The sequence below is a fragment of the Mytilus galloprovincialis genome, chromosome 4 (assembly GCF_965363235.1).
Source record: "Mytilus galloprovincialis chromosome 4, xbMytGall1.hap1.1, whole genome shotgun sequence".
Lineage (NCBI taxonomy): Eukaryota > Metazoa > Mollusca > Bivalvia > Mytilida > Mytilidae > Mytilus > Mytilus galloprovincialis.
Window position 1 is genome coordinate 44,202,634 of NC_134841.1, and position 17,060 is coordinate 44,219,693.

General features: G+C 31.2%; 1 protein-coding gene across 2 annotated transcripts in view; it reads right to left on the reverse strand.

Moving 5' to 3' along the window:
• Nucleotides 1-207: 207 nt before the first annotated feature.
• The window catches only part of LOC143072212 (nucleolar protein 6-like), a 34,806-nt gene continuing 17,953 nt past the window's right edge, over nt 208-17,060 (reverse strand). Inside the window, exons 10-24 of one of the 2 annotated variants that reach the window (XM_076247046.1) lie at nt 15,801-15,916; nt 14,982-15,159; nt 11,262-11,381; nt 10,317-10,468; nt 9,285-9,316; nt 8,952-9,148; nt 8,351-8,471; nt 7,930-8,084; nt 7,440-7,603; nt 5,878-6,030; nt 5,583-5,680; nt 4,640-4,857; nt 3,749-3,949; nt 2,729-2,830; nt 208-406 (exon numbers count right to left, since the gene is read on the reverse strand). In XM_076247046.1, coding sequence (XP_076103161.1) covers nt 251-406; nt 2,729-2,830; nt 3,749-3,949; nt 4,640-4,857; nt 5,583-5,680; nt 5,878-6,030; nt 7,440-7,603; nt 7,930-8,084; nt 8,351-8,471; nt 8,952-9,148; nt 9,285-9,316; nt 10,317-10,468; nt 11,262-11,381; nt 14,982-15,159; nt 15,801-15,916 — 2,163 coding nt within the window. In that variant the 3' untranslated portion in view covers nt 208-250. Of the gene's footprint in view, nt 407-2,728; nt 2,831-3,748; nt 3,950-4,639; nt 4,858-5,582; nt 5,681-5,877; nt 6,031-7,439; nt 7,604-7,929; nt 8,085-8,350; nt 8,472-8,951; nt 9,181-9,284; nt 9,317-10,316; nt 10,469-11,261; nt 11,382-14,981; nt 15,160-15,800; nt 15,917-17,060 lie in introns of both variants that reach the window. The other variant, XM_076247047.1, reaches the window with a different exon arrangement.

Here is a 17,060-nt window from a genome sequence, read left to right on the forward strand (position 1 = left end):
GTCTTACTACTGCATCAGTTTGTTCCCTTATTTATATCAGAAATACTTAATACAGAGGCTCCTCAGGAGAAAAGAAGATAGATAACATCACCCATTAAGTTGTCTACTAACTAAAAACCAAACTTTTGTATCAGTATTTTGTTATTGCACTTTTTAGTATAACCATAATGCAGTCACATCGGGAAAACAAATTCAGACATAAATAAGTTATTTCAATTGCTTGTGCAAATGTCCTTGCATATTTTATTACTTATTTCAAATCAGATTTCAACATTTGAACACTAGCAACAAGTCCTTCACCGATAATAGCAAAATCCTCTCTAATTGCTGCAATATTCGGTTTCATTATCACTTCTGTATGACCATTCTGTGATGTCTCTGGTTTTCTGCACAACATGTGATTTACCTACAAAAATGGAATTTCAAAATGAATACTGACAAAAATTAAAATTTCATTAAGTTTGAAAAAACTCAGAAGAATAAAGATGAAATTCTTTATTTCTAAAACTGTAGAAATTTTAAGAAATTTCAGTAGGAGAAACAATTTGGAGCAATTTACATATTTCAGCAATCTGATTGTATACTGAAAAATAACAATATTTCATTACTTTTCTTCATTATATTACAATACCCAGTAGTCAGTATTACTGTGTTCTCATAAAATATCATTTAAAAGTTCATTTTCTGTAAAGTAGCTGTTTTATAAAATGTTGATTTTATTCAAACTACAAAGTTTTATATCTCAAGGCATAGATTTTTCACGACTGTTTTGGATTTTGATTTTTAATGCTTTTCAATTTTGTATTGGATTTGGGCTTCCAACGTTTTGCATCTAGGGCAACTGACAAGTCTCATAAACACTATACTTTTATCTGGTGTGCAATTGTGAGCCTTCAAATCACTTATCTGGTCCTCCTATAGCATTCACCAGTTTGATTCTCGATCAACAGAGAAAAAAGTATGACTTACCTAAAAAATTCTTATATCTTATTTTTTTATTTTTTTTTTGGGGGGGGGGGGGGGATTTTAGATAAATCAACCAGATGCTCCGCAGGAAACAGCTTTATACGACCCCAGAGGTCGAACCCTGAACAGTTGGGGACACAACATTTAAGCTTGATACAGCTCTGAATTTGGATTGTGATTAAATAGTTGACACAACATAGGTTTCTGACACAGAATGAATGTAGTCTTAAAACTTAAACTTAAAAATTTTAAATTGGACATTTAATTATTATGGTCCAATATCCAAAATCTAAATACATGGTTAGATTCAGCATACAATAGAACCCCAAGAATTCAATTTTTGATGAAATCAAATAATGATCAATTTTAGACCCTTTAGACCTCAATGTGGACCAATTTGATAACCGGGCCCAAATATTAAAAATCTAAATACATGGTTAGATTCAGCATATTGAAGAACCCCATATATTCAATTTTTGTTGAAATCAAACAAAGTTTAATTTTTGACCCTTTGGACCTTAACATAGACCAATTTGAAAACAGGACAATACTGTACAATTGAATATTTCTTGCTATTGCGCAAAACTGTGCAATTGAAAATTTTTTGCTATTGCGAAATACTGTGCAATTAGATATTTCTTGCTATTGCGCAATACTGTGCAATTGAAGATTTCTTGCTATTGCACAATACTGTGCAATTGAAGATTTCTTGATATTGCACAATACTGTGCAATTGAAGATTTCTTGCTATTGCACAATACTGTACAATTGAATATTTCTTGCTATTGCGCAAAACTGTGCAATTGAAAATTTTTTGCTATTGCGAAATACTGTGCAATTAGATATTTCTTGCTATTGCGCAATACTGTGCAATTGAAGATTTCTTGCTATTGCACAATACTGTGCAATTGAAGATTTCTTGCTATTGCACAATACTGTGCAATTGAAAATTTCTTGCTACTGTAAAATACTGTGCAATTGAAGATTTTTTGCTGTTGCGCAATACTGTGCAAATGAAAATTTCTTGCTATTGCACAATACTTAATATAATAATTTTGGACCCCGATTTGGACCAACTTGAAAACTGGGCCCATAATAAAAAATCTGAGTACATGTTATGATTCAGCATATAAAAGAACTCCAAGAATTCAATTTTAGTTAAAATCAAGCTCAGTTTAATTTTGGACCCTTTGGACCTTAATGTAGACCAATTTGAAAACAGGACCAATAATTAAGAATCTAAATACACAGTTAGATTTGGCATATCAAAGAACCCCTATAATTCATTTTTTTATGAAATCAAACAAAGTTTAATTTTGGACCCTTTTGGCCCCTAATTCCTATACTGTTGGGACCAAAACTCCCAAAATCAATCCAAACCTTCCTTTTATGGTCATAAACCTTGTGTTTAAATTTCATAGATTTCTATTTACTTATACTAAAGTTATTGTCCGAAAACCAAATGTCTTCAGACGACGACGACACCAACGTCATACCAATATAAGACCAAAAAAAATTTCAATTTTTGCGGTCATATAAAAATATATTTTATAAGGTAAATTCTCAATCTTTTTTTTCAAATGTTAATAAAAGTTATCATTCCCATCATGCATCAGTATTATTGTCAGTTTTACTTCCTGGTGAACAACATTACCTTTCATATGGATGGTTAGTGAGGAAGGTATCCTATCCTCAAAAACTTGATAAAATTGTAAAAAAAGTTAGATAACCTCTTAGATTGTTATGTAATATAGACACTTACTGAAAATTCTTTTGGCTGAAAAGCATTTGGATTGAAGAGTACACCTATTACTTGGCCACCATATCTATCATAGAAAAACAGGGCTAAGTTGCTGTACTTCTCCTGCAAACAGAAAATAAAATTATAACATAACTGTTATCAGTTAATTAAACAACGAATGGTGCTGCAGTTGTAATAAGCTGTGGGAATATATTTATCCTGAGTAGAATACACCTTATTGTATACCTACTTTCAAATTACAACAGTTATCCTGAGTAGCATACACCTTATTGTATACCTACTTTCAAATTACAACAGTTATCCTGAGTAGAATACACCTTATTGTATACCTACTTACAAATTACAACAGTTATCCTGAGTAGAATACACCTTATTGTATACCTACTTACAAATTACAACAGTTATCATGAGTAGAATACACCTTATTGTATACCTACTTACAAATTACAACAGTAGCATATCTTTTTCAAATAAAAAAAAATCATCATTAAACAAGAATGTGTCCAAAGTACACGGATGCCCCACTCGCACTATCATCCATGTTCAATGGACCGTGAAATCAGGTAAAAAATATAATTAGGCATTCAAATTAGAAAGATAATATCATAGGGAACATGTGTACTAAGTTTCAAGTTGATTGGACTTCAACTTCATCAAAAACTACCTTGACCAAAAACTTTAACCTGAAACTCGCACTTTCATTTTCTATGTTCAGTAGACCGTGAAATTGGGGTCAAAAGTTTAATTTGGGTTGAAAATTAGAAATATCATATCATAAGGAACATGTGTACCAAGTTTCAAGTTGATTGGACTTTAACTTCATCAAAAACTGCCTTGACCAAAAACTTTAACGTGAAGCGGGACAGACAGACGGACGGATGGACGGACAGACGGACAAAACGTACGGACGATCGTACGGACGAACGGACGCACAGACCAGAAAACATAATGCCCCTCTACTATTGTAGGTGGGGCATAAAAAGTACTTAAGCAAAATTAAGAATGAGAACATATAGTCACCCTGAGTTCTTGTAGATATTTCTGCACTGGATCGTAGTCATATACTGGCAGGTTTTTCTTATATTTCCTGTCCAAACTATCACCCAATGGTGGGTTAAATAACTTCTTCTGTCTGTCAATCATCATTCTGTCACAGGCAAGTTGTTTTCCTCGAAGGTGAATCAAAAGATCAAAATCGTCAACAGCGGGGCGAAATATTTGCTGAAAAATATATACAAATATATAAATAAAAAACAACATTTATATTATTCAGATGCATGTAAACAAAGTTTTATTTTATTCCTTTTTACCATTTTTAAAGATAATAAATAAAGAGCATCTGAACCAACATCTCCTATGTTTTGTGCCGGTAGAGTTCCCTTAAGTAGATACCAGATGGTATGCAGGGTTGTCAGATAAAAAAATCAAATACCCCTTGTTGTCAATGTAGCGGCATTTTTAAAGAATTTACATTAGAAAATCCGTAAAACTGAAGTGACAAAGGATTTAACTGTCTTTCTCCCATTAAAAAATCAGGTCCTGTCCGTTCATTTATGTTGGTGTGTTCCAATTTTCGTGAATTAAGTTAAATTTGTACTCTCATGGATATATGATTTTGTGGTTTGGTACAATCCTATATATTTACATACAGAAAATTTGTATTTCATTGGCATTCAGATTCGTGATCCACTAAATCCATAAAAATTAGTTCCCATGAATAATAATGAATTCACAGTAATACTGTATTCAACTAGAGTTCTTATATACAAATGTATAGATAATGCATAACAATGTAACATATACATGATATGAAGAATAATAATTTTCATAGTAATTATTCACAATTTTTTCTATCGATTTATGAATTTTGAACAGCGGTATACTACTGTTGCCTTTATTTTCCATGTTTACCTTAAAATCTGGAACTGAAGGTCCAATTTCTCCAATCTGTGATTCTATTATCTGAAGACATTCAGTAGCCAAGATAACAAGTCTTTGCAAAATCATAGGTGTAGGATGTTTTTTGGTCCACACAGATTGAAATCTATCTTGTGGCGTAGAAATAAACATGACTGGATGACTAGATCTAGACTTAGTAAAATTTGATGTGATTTCTGAATAATCTTCAACTAAAAAAAAAAATTGATACAAAATAAAACTTTTGTTTCAGAGTGAAAAAAGGGCTATACTAATCAATAATGATAAAATGATGTATACCAAATGATTTCCAGAGGTACTGCAATGCAATGCTTTGATTATTAAAACCCAAAATGCAATAGAATAAACAATTCATGTTAGTTGACCTGTTTCAAAATATTATTGTTCTTTCCCTGGCAAATGGCAATTGGTGTCCCACAGAGGCTGATCCAGAAATGTTCATAAGTGGGGTCCCACTGACTGCCTAAGAGGGGGGGCCTCCGGTCATGCTTAAGTGATTCCCTAAATAATCAACAAAATTTTTCCAAGAAATGTGGGTAGGGGGGGGAGGGGCCTCGGCCATATCGGCTCAAAAGAGAAAATCAATCTTGTTGAGATGACAAACGGTTGAGATGACAAACGATAATCTTTAAATATATAACATCAGTCATCAATCATGTAAGTGAACTTTATTTTTTTACAAAGCTTTTATTAGAATGCTCAACTTTCAAATTGATAATGTATCTATAAAATTCAGGATAAGTTTAAAAACAGAATATTAGAATTCCAACTACCTCTTATTGTGCTCATACTTGCATATTGATCAAATTCCTGATTTTCATATTAGAATTTCTTAGCAAGTCATAATTTAAATAACATATTCAAACATTATTCAATTATTCACCATACTACTCTGGTGCTGATAATAAAACTGTACCTTTAAGCTCTGCATTAAGATTGACAACCAAAGGAGACATCTTCCAGTCAAAAGTAGATACTAGATGCAAAAATCTGAGAAATCCAGTTAGAGGGTTACTGAAAAATAAAAAAATAAACAATATAACAGTCTCCCACTTCATTTGTGAAAATTTATAAAACTTTAATAAACCTGAGTGTTTGAAGATATTGAAAGCGAAAAATCATTATGACCTTAACCCTATTAGAGGACATACTATAAACAGTGTCCCATTATTGGAAGAGTAATGTTTGTAACGTCTATTATAAGAACCTACTATGGCACAGTGTATGGCCCAGGACTTGTATACAAGTATGCCACCATTAGTTCTACTGCTATATCAGGAACATGATCTGCCAACAGCTGAGATGAGATCCAACGTTTGACTAGTCTTACTGAGCCACTAAAACTGTTAAACTTCTGTTGTATCCTGTAATAAAATAGCAATTACTTTTTATTCTGGAATAAACTGGAATGAACTGTAAAAATAGTTAATCTTATTTCAATACTTTCATGAAGTATGTGATTTTTTGTGAAAAAGGATTATTGCTATTTTATGAAATTTACCTTACTTTTGATCTTACTGACTAATAATTTCCTTTAGAGTTATATGAAAAATTATTGCTAGAAACTAAGGGCGCATGTGCTATGAAAAGTTTCGGCTCCAGCAAGAAAATTAATCTCGTTGAGATGACAAACAATATTCTATAATTGTAATGCCAAGAATATCGTTAAGAGTTATCTCTCTTTATACGCAACCTGTATTTTTTGATAATTGTGGTTAATCCGACTTTGTTTTTGTTTTAAACATTGTTTTTACACTTCCTGCAGCATGGCTTGATAAATTTTTGAACATAATTACGAAGAACATTATCATTCTCCTTTTCCCTTGGTGAATTACGATCTTTTCACCAAATGTATGTGGCTTCATGATCTGTCAGCTCCTAACGCATTAAATGTTTTTATTGAATAAATGATCTACATATATATGGTTTTACTCTCTGCGCCCAAGACAGAACAATAATTATCTGTCATTTACTGTATTTCCCTGAGTCTACGTATACACAAGATATCATATCATAGCTTTGCAACAAACTTTGGAAATATTTGATACAGCAATATCAAGTTTACATATTTTCTGTTGTTTATTATAATTTCCAATGAAATCTAATGATCCATTTTTTAATGTGGAAAAACATTATTTCATGAGTTTAATCCACTATTTAAAAATAACTGAATCAAGCTATATTGCAAGTCTATAAGAATGATTAATAAATTACACTTTTTGTTTTAAATTTTAAAAGAGAGTGAAAATTGTCAGAAATTAAAAAAAAAAAAAAAAGTACTGTGCCGGGGATTCATTAATTGTTCGTTAGATACTAGTTTTCATGGATTTTTTTGGTACAGGATAGCAATGAATTTAAATGTTCAACGAATTGGAAATTTTCAATTGGCTTTTATAAAGACTGGCAAAACCACAAAATTAAATATAGACAAAAGTGTGAGTTTTCCTCAATCCACGAAAACTGGTACCCACGAAAATAGATGAATCCACAGTAATAAAAGTTTAACAAATGTGTATAATTGAGTCTACCAGCATTTACTTTAATTATGAGAATATCAACTGAAATATGACACCAATTTTTCATATTTTTTAATGATTTTTCTTTCTTTTTTTTAACTATGTTTCTATTTTCAGAAATGATAGTCATACTTTTTGAACCAAAACTACTTTTACACTAACACAACCTCATAATGAAATAGTTGGAACAAAGTTGAGTACCAGTTAGATATCTAGCATCAATGATGCGACCTTGAAGATACCATAATATTACCTACCCATGTAATGTACTGGTAAGAATGGGAAGTAGTTTTATGTCCTGCTCCAATCTCAGTGCCTCATCATTGTCTACAAACTTCACCATTCCATCAGGGGAGGTAACTTTCTTCAGTAAGGCTATTTCTCTCAAGTATTGTAATTCTAACCTGAATACATAATCCTCCTAGAAGTAACAATTGGACTGATCAAAATTAAGCAAAATTTACTATCAATGCATCTGCTATCCAAAAATGCACAGAAATATATAAAAAGCTTGATCTAACTTTCATCCTAAAACTTTAATTATAAGAATTGAATACTTCTTTTTGTAATTCCATAGATTTGTAAAAGCATTTAATGCACACAAATTTTAAGTATAAGAGCACAAGTAAATTAAAAAATTGGTCAAGGTCTTGTTTTTGAAACTTAAACATGTAAAATAAGTTATAACTATTTATCGATATCCATGACAATTTTCATAGAAATATATTTCAATCATTGAATACATACAAATCTGACATCTACATGGTCAATATCAATAGCGACAGGTAAATCATGTTGGTCACCAAGTATTTCTCCAAATTTGATGTGCAGGGCAGCTTTGATTCTTTTGAATGCATTTTTATCATCAGGCCAGTGCCCACTACCTTCCAATAAACATATCACTGCAAAACAAATTACAAAGAATGAGGGAATAACAGAATAAAAATGGTTACTCTAGTCTTAGAGATACCTTATCAAGTTTACTTTTACAAATTTTTTTTTCACTGGGTTAATTACATGATCAAAATGCCATTTTTGTTTTTCAAAGATTAATAAATGACATAAAATAGATATTTTTTAATCAAAGAATTTCATAAATAATGGCGCAATTAAAACATATAAAAGTTGATCAAGTTGATAGGCTCTGTAAAATAGAAATATATCATACCTTTAGTAACAGCTGTGTAAGGTGGACATGGTTTATCAGACTGAGGTAATAATCTTAGATCTTTTTTGTCACTGCTTACTCTAGCATGGTAGAAGAATGTGGCTGGCAATGCAGGGAACACCTATGAAAAGTTAACAAAGTAAAGCAAAAGGTCAAAGTTAAAAGGGCTATATTGGATAAGACCTTAATTTAATATTTATTTTGTTTGATACTCCTCCTATTTGTGGTTGTAGACCAGAACATTTTGGCTTTTTGCCTGTAAATGTGTTGCATTTTGGAAAAGTTTGACAAAATAGTTCTTTTTCACTTACTTCCATGTTTAAGCCTTAAATTTAAACATTTTTCATCTTGAACAATATATGAGCTATATAATGCCTGCTTCTTAATAGTGTGATGTACAAAATTGTATATACTACTTTAATAAAGATTTGAAATTGTCAAATCTTTTTTACTATTTATGAAGGCGATATTTATTCTTAAAGTCCAAGAATTTATGTTTTACATAATGTGTACAGAAAATGTTAAATTAAATATAATATTAACTTTTGGTTGACAAAGCTATGCTTAAGCTAAAAATTGTTTCATGATTAAAAAATTTTACCTCAGTAAACCTAAACACAGGTGATGTCCCCTGTATTGAGTTTATCGTCAATGGCATATCTTTTAGATTACGTAACACTTTACATAAATTGTCATATGACTGCATTAAAAATGAATGTTGTTCTTCCCCAGTACCATAAACATAATTCTTCTCATAGGACTGAATGGGTAGTGAAAGAACCTGATCTAGCTGATCTCCAATATATGATATACTATTAACTTTGGCCCATCTGAAAAATAGGTCAACAATTAGGTAGGTCTATATACAATGTATGATATATGAGTAACTTTGGCCCATCTGAAAAATAGGTCAATAATTAGGTAGGTCTATATACAATGTATGATATATGAGTAACTTTGGCCCATCTGAAAAATAGGTCAACAATGATGCAGGGATATATATAGTTATCAAAAGTACCACGATTATAATTTTATACGCCAGACGCGCATTTCATCTACATAAGACTCATCAGTGACGCTCAGATCAAAATAGTTAAAAAGCCAAACAAATACAAAGTTGAAGGGCATTGAGGACCCAAAATTCCAAAAAGCTGTACCATATATGAAATACGAGTAACTTTGGCCAATCTGAATTAAAAAATCAACAATGATGAAAGTTTATATACAATGTATGTTATACAAGTAACTTTGGCCCATCTGAAAAATAGGTTAACAATGATGTAGGTCTATAAAAAATATTTTGATTTGAACAATATCAAATGAAAACTACAAATGTAACTTGGTTAGAATACCAAATAGTGTACATCAATTTTCTAACCTTTCCTCCACATTGCAGTGAACCGTTACTATCAACTGCTTTTATTAGATAAAATTTAAAAATCAATTTCAGAAACATAAGAAATATGGAAATTTCATCTGAAAAAATATTTATTTTGATATTAAGGACTATTCCATTAAAATGCATGTGGGAGGGTAGGAAGGGAATATCCTGACAACCAAGAACCATTTTTTTTAGATACATATATAGGTGCATACTGAAAAAAAATTAAACCTGATCTGTTATTTGAGGTCATAAGCATTGTGTATTAGTTTCATAACATTTGATTGAGGTAAACTAAAATAAGAGAATGGAATTTACAGATGTACATTGGGATGTACAGATAGACAAGGGTAAAACTTAATGTCCCCTCGGCCATGACAGGGGCATAAAAATGATGCATGACCCACATTTAAAAAAAACTTCTCTTCCTACCCTCCCAAATATATTTTAATGGAATAGCCCTATTAACATTTCATCATCATATTCACTCACAGACATTTTCAAGTTACTGAATTTATTTTTTAACTCAAGGTTGTATTTTCTATGCTTGTAAACAGAACACGTTTTTCAATATAAAACACAAACCTCTTCATTACTTCCTTAACAACATATGAACAAATAATCCTTCTTCTGTCCATAGATTTTTCTGTTGTCCAAGGGACAGCCTCAGTAATACTGCTATCTTTAAATCTTCTCAACTCAGATTTTTCTCCCCAAAATTCTCTAAATTCTTTAGCCTAGGGGTGTATAAAGTATATAATAAGTATAAAACAAATCATTCTATTTTAGTTGTTTTGTTACCTTTTTTTAATTCTGTCTCTAATCACTTTATGTTCAAAACTATCATCTTGTGTATGTAAGATTTCAAGTTTTATATTACTGTAAATTAGAATAGTTTGGCTATAGCCATATTTTGGCACCTTAAATGAAATTACCAAGGTTAAATACACCATTATACAATATTGACACAAAGTGACAAAATTTTACATTCCAAAATCTGACCACAATGTCATAATAATCTGCCTAATCCCAAAGTTTAATTTGAAACGTGTCAGACATATGCATAGAGGAACTCACATAGACTGAAAAACAAAATATCCCACTAACTATTGTAGGACGTCAAAAAATATATTTAACATATCCATGCACTTTGAAATTGATTTTGTTGATTTTAGTCTAGACAAAAAATTATAGTCTTGAGAGTAATTCAATGTCATTTCATTCAAACATTTGGAAAGTGGAACACAAAAAGCTGTCAGATCAAATCTGGATTAAAAATCACATTTTTTACAACATTGCTGTGTTCATTTGAGACCCTTTTAAGGTAAATTTTTCTTTTCAAATTTCAATGCATAAACATTTGATGAGATAGTCAAATTTGAGCATCAAATATAAAACAAACCCATCAAATTAATATAGGTGATTGTACAAACAATTCCTGCACGGATTATTTCCACACATAATGTATTCATGAAATAAGGGAGGTAACCTATAACTGAAAATGTTGAAATTTACAGTATCCTTTATTACCTCAGGTGAATCTGCAGGTGGTCCTTTATCTATTGATGAAAATGCAAATTCTGGATTCAATGAAATACCAATGGTTACCTTCTGGTCTTCAATAGATGGTGGTGTGTCCTTAATATCCCACTGAAATAGACATCGGTGAAAATAATAGATAATGGTGGTGTGTCCTTAATATCCCACTGAAATAGACATCAATGGAAAATAACAGATACTGAGGATTCATCCATTTTCCTTTATACATTTTACCAATTTTTGTAAAAAGAAAAAAAAATATTTTGATGGACATTTGATCTGGCAGATTTTCAAAGTCTACAAACCAGCCTATAGCAAATTTCTACTTAGTCTCAGGGCTTTCCCTTGAAATTGAAGTAGTAGGCTTAATTACAATTATAGGTGACTGTAACCATAACATGCGTTCTTGCAATCTCCTGGCACCTAATGTATTCTTTCAAATGACCATTTTTTAAGTATGAAATTAAAGAATAAAAAAAAATCTCAAAGAAATTTCATTTTTTTTTATGTAATCATGGTTTGTTTTTTATTTTCTTTAACTTATGATTAAAATTTTGCATTTAAAGGAGTTTTATTTATATAATAATCCGATTTGTAAGAAATCTTGATCGATTCATTTTGCATAACTAAGTGACTGTTACGCGTATTCAAGGATTTGTATAGTTAGACTATACAAATCCTTGGCGTATTTAAATCATACAATTATTTCTCAAGCATTGACAGAAAATTGATATATCCTCTGATTTTCTTTTTTTTTTGTTAACTGTTCAATAAATCTGATACATAAATCATTTGGAAATGTTATTTATTTGTGGTCAAGTCAACACACTATTCTACTTTCGTTTTTGACCTTGATTCTCTGAACAGCATATGGGCTTTGAAAAATAAAACTTCTAAAGATAATGTTTTCCAGATTCTCGACAACATGATCTACTACACTTTCTTTTATTTGACTAATATTATTCCATAACATAAAATTGTCATCCTATCTGATTGTCTTCATGTTCTAAAAGCCAAAACCAACGAGTTAATGACCATGGGATTGTCTCTATTGTTATCATTAAATGACCACCGGATTGTCTCTCTTGTTATTTTTGAAAAGAAACGATGCATTCTGACTTTAAATAGACAATCAATCAGTGACCTGGATTCATGTGAAATATATTTAGCTTAAGGTAAACACTGACTTTTCATCCTTGTTTATTGTGACCGCGACTTTGCGACAATACTTCTCTCAGCTGCCTGTAAACATTTGAAAAAGATATTTTTTTCTTTTTTAATTTATATTTTTGTCAGTGAAGTAGCTGGCACTTGAAGCCTACATAAAAGGTGAAAATCCACGGTCTACCAGCTACTTTGGAAACATTTAAATCATTTTTTACCTATACCCACAAAATCTTTGGATATTGGTATTCCACAATAATATCGAATTCACAGTAGAAAATTCCACATAGAATCTAAGTTCAAAGGTGAATTTCAACAACAAGATACATGTGATTTCCTGCTTAGTATACATCACTCGTAAGTAACAGAAAATTCATAGCAGATATCTGATTCAAAACATCAAGGACTTAACTTAACTGTTTTCCTCCTGGGACAGCTTGTCAAACATTTTTATAAGGGGTCCAGTTAAAATTTTAGGGCCCCAACCTATTTTTATACTAATAAAATAAAACTGAAATGTAATTTTCGTATACATTTACTAATATAGCCTTATTAGGTAATCCTACTTTTGAATATTGAGTCTAGTAAAGAATTCATAACTATATAATATTTAAATTTTTGACATCAGAAATATATCATAAGATTTGACAATAGTTGTAATGACTCCCTGGAAAACTGCAATGCATCCCTTTAGCAATGCATATTGAATAGTTTAGAAAAAATCCCTACACAATAATGCAATAACTGAAGAAGATTTAAACTAGGGATAAGAGCACGTGCATAGAGAAGGAGGTACATGTCAAATTGTGACTTGGTATTGAAAACATAGTTAACTGACCAGGTTTGGGTTATTAAAATGAACTTACTAGTTTGCGATATTCTCTCATTAATTATCCCACTTTGATAAGACAAGCAGGTTCCTGTTTGGGAACAGCTTTTGTTTGTATCGCAGGGGAAGGGGTTCACTTCAAAATATTTTACAGTTGCTAGCTGGGCTATAATGATGATAAAAAATATTAGCCCAGACAAAAATAGGGTTGCCTTGGAAGACCAAACATGCATTAAGTTTAGACCCACACGTTTCAAATCATCAATACCAGAACGATTGATTGATTGATTGATCGATTGATTGATTGATTGATTGATTGATTGATTGACTGATTGATTGATTGGTATATCAACAGCACTTTCAACACTATTGGCTAGTTTGTGACGGTCAGTTTTTAAATGGTGGAGGAAGCTGAAGTTTCCTTAGAGAAACACTGACCTTCAACAAGACAAGAGTGCACACACTGAAATGTCTCGCCTTCTTTACTAATCATTGATATTATGTTGACAATAAATATAAAGCTTTATTACAACTGTCACATAAACTTAACATTAACCAAGATAACTAAACATTGACCAATGAACCATGAAAATGAGGTCGAGGTCAAATGAACAATGCCAGGCAGACATGTACAGCTAACAATTCTTCCGTACAACAAATATAGTTGACCTTGTGCTCATAGTATAAGAAAAACAGACAAAACACAAAAACTAAATGCTGAGCAATGAACCCTGAAAATGAGGTCAAGGTCAAATAAAACCAGGGCAACTGACATATAGATCATAAAATATTTCCATACACCAAATATAGTTGACCTATGGTATATTGTATTAGATAAAAAGATAATAACTCAAAAACTTAACTTTGACCACTGAACCATGAAAATGAGGTCAAGGTCAAATGACATCTGCCCGCTAGACATGCACACCTTACGATCATTCCATACACCAAATATAGTAGACCTATTGCATAAAGAAAGAGAAAAACAGACAAAACACAAAAACATAATTATAACCACTGAACCATGAAAATGAGATCAAGGTCAGATGACACCTGCCAGTTGGATATGTTCACCTTACAGTCCTTCCATACACCAAATATATACTAGACCTATTGCTTATAGTATCCAAGATATGGACTTGACCACCAAAACTTAACCTTGTTCACTGATCCATGAAATGAGGTCGAGGTCAAGTGAAATCTGTCTGACAGGCAAGAGGCACATACCAAATATAGTTATCCTATTACTTATAATAAGAGATAATTTAACATTACAAAAAATCTGAACTTTTTTCTCAAGTGATTACTGAACCATAAAAATGAGGTCAAGGACATTGGACATGTGACTGACGGAAACTTCGTAACATCTTATACAAAGTATGAAGCATCCAGGTCTTTCACCTTCTAAAATATAAAGCTTTTAATAAGTTAGCTATCGCCACCGCTGCAGCCGCCGGATCACTATTCCTATGTCAAGCTTTCTGTAACAAAAGTTGCAGGCTCGACAAAAACTGACAATTCTTGTCAATTTTAAATATTAAATCTAGAACACCAGCCACATGCAGGGTTCCAATTAACAATTTCTGTGTTAACAGGCTAGTGATACAGTACAGTAGTTGAATTTCATTCACCATTCAGCAACAACATGCACAAGGACTTTCCTTTCCTAATTTAGTTTTTTTTTGTGCACAGCAGATGTATAACACTTCTATACATACCTGAGCCAGTGGGTATTGTTTGATTTGAACAAGATCAATCCTTTTATTCAGTGCTCTCTGTAAAAGTGACATAACGTTTGGTATAACTGTATGTACATAGTTTCCACCATAGTCCAATAGCCTATCATGTAGATTTAATTTATCCACAGTGTTTTTAAGCTCTTCTATACAGGTAACACTGAAAGTAATAAATTACAGACTGATTTCATAATGAAGATAAGCAGGGTATAAAAAAACTCTGTGGGAATTTTTAAGAATAATTTTAATTTCTAATTTCTCAAAACTTGATTAATTTTTTTTTAGAATGCTCATAATTCAGCAACAGCTATATAAAACTTCTATAAACAAAAACAAAAAAACCTGTTGTGCAAAGTACTATGTAAACATACTGAATTATGATTTTAGTATATCAGAGTCAACTGAACATACAAACATGATTTTAATGTTGAGGTTTAAAAGCTGTTACTTTTTCATAATAATTATAAGTTATCCATAAACATTTATTATGACGACAACAACAAATATTTAGAAAGCTGCAAAACTATTTGACTTAACAATTATTCATTTACAAATTGAGACCAACAATTTAATGTCTATTTAATTCTCAGAGGATAACAATTCTTAAAGTTTTATTTTCCATTCATTTCTACATAAAACTTAGAAACTTTTAACAAAGGGAAGTAACTCAGAAATCTTTGTCAAACAAAATCATTTATGATAAAGCTTGCATTGACAATTTTGTGACAAGACTGACAAATGTGTTGGTTTTAAAAAATAATTTTCAGTTTCTATCCTGAAATATGTACTTGAAAAACTTACTGAAAAATGTGTTCAAATTTCCTAGTGAATTTGACAGGCATCAAAAATAACACATGAAAACTATCAACAGTTTTGTCTTCTAAAATTTTGACGGCTAATTCTGCTTCATGCTTCACCTTAAAATGTAAAGATAATCTTATGTTAATACAGTATATACACATCATCAAATAATTTACAATTTACATTATTTATAATGTCTTCTATGTTTAAAAAAAAAATTGGTTTATACCACATTTTAGCATCGTTTGTTTACGTTTCCTTGTTGTGATGATTTTTGGTTTGGCAAGCGTGTATTTTCCCGTAAAATGTTCATATTCTTACGTAATCATTCTACGACCTCGGGTATCTCATTCATAAAAAGGCATTTGACATGTTTTTTATACCCTGCTTATATTCATTATGAAATCAGTCACCAAAAATATCTAAATACATTATTGTAAAAACTTTAAGCATGAAACTAATTCACTTTGCTCAATTCTTTTATGCCAATTTAATAGTGCGTTTATTTATGGGAACTGCAAATATTTGCCTCCACCTAGAGCACTTCGATCCAAAACATAATTCATGGGGGATTGAATATATTGTGATTTTACCACGGGTTGTCCCTTTATGCCGATGTTTAACCCCTCGCTGTCGCTCAGGGTAAATTTTTGTCATAAAAGGCCAACCCGTGGTAAAATCACGATATATTCAAGCCCTCATGAATTATTTCTTAATTTTTCTTAATTTTTCAACTAAGGAGATGTCCGGTTTTTTTTCAAAAAAAAAAATGGCATTGTTGGAATAAGGACCACAGATTTGACACAAAATTAGGATCCCAAAAGGGGAACTTCATCAATTACTTAAAATATGATAGACATACTTGAGAACTTTATTTGCGATGCATATAAGTACATCCCGTGTTCATTTGTTCATTTGTAAACCCTTATGTATGTTGAAATTGCTTGTTTGTAATATAAATAAAAATAAGAAGAAATGTATAAAACCAATGAGTGCCTTATGAAAAACAAAAAATATGGAAACAACGCTTGACTTTGGTGTAAGAACAATTTGGTAGCCAAGAATCTAAGGCTGATTTTTTTCTTAAAAGTAGAAGTGCTAGTTTTGAACACTCCTTATCTTTTTTTTAAATTAGTGATCACAATCTTGTACAATTCATGAATAAGTGGAAATAAGTCTTGTTTGAGAACACTAATATGCCTACTCAATAATTAATTAATCTCAGAGTTTTTATGTATTAAAAATAAAGATAAAATATTG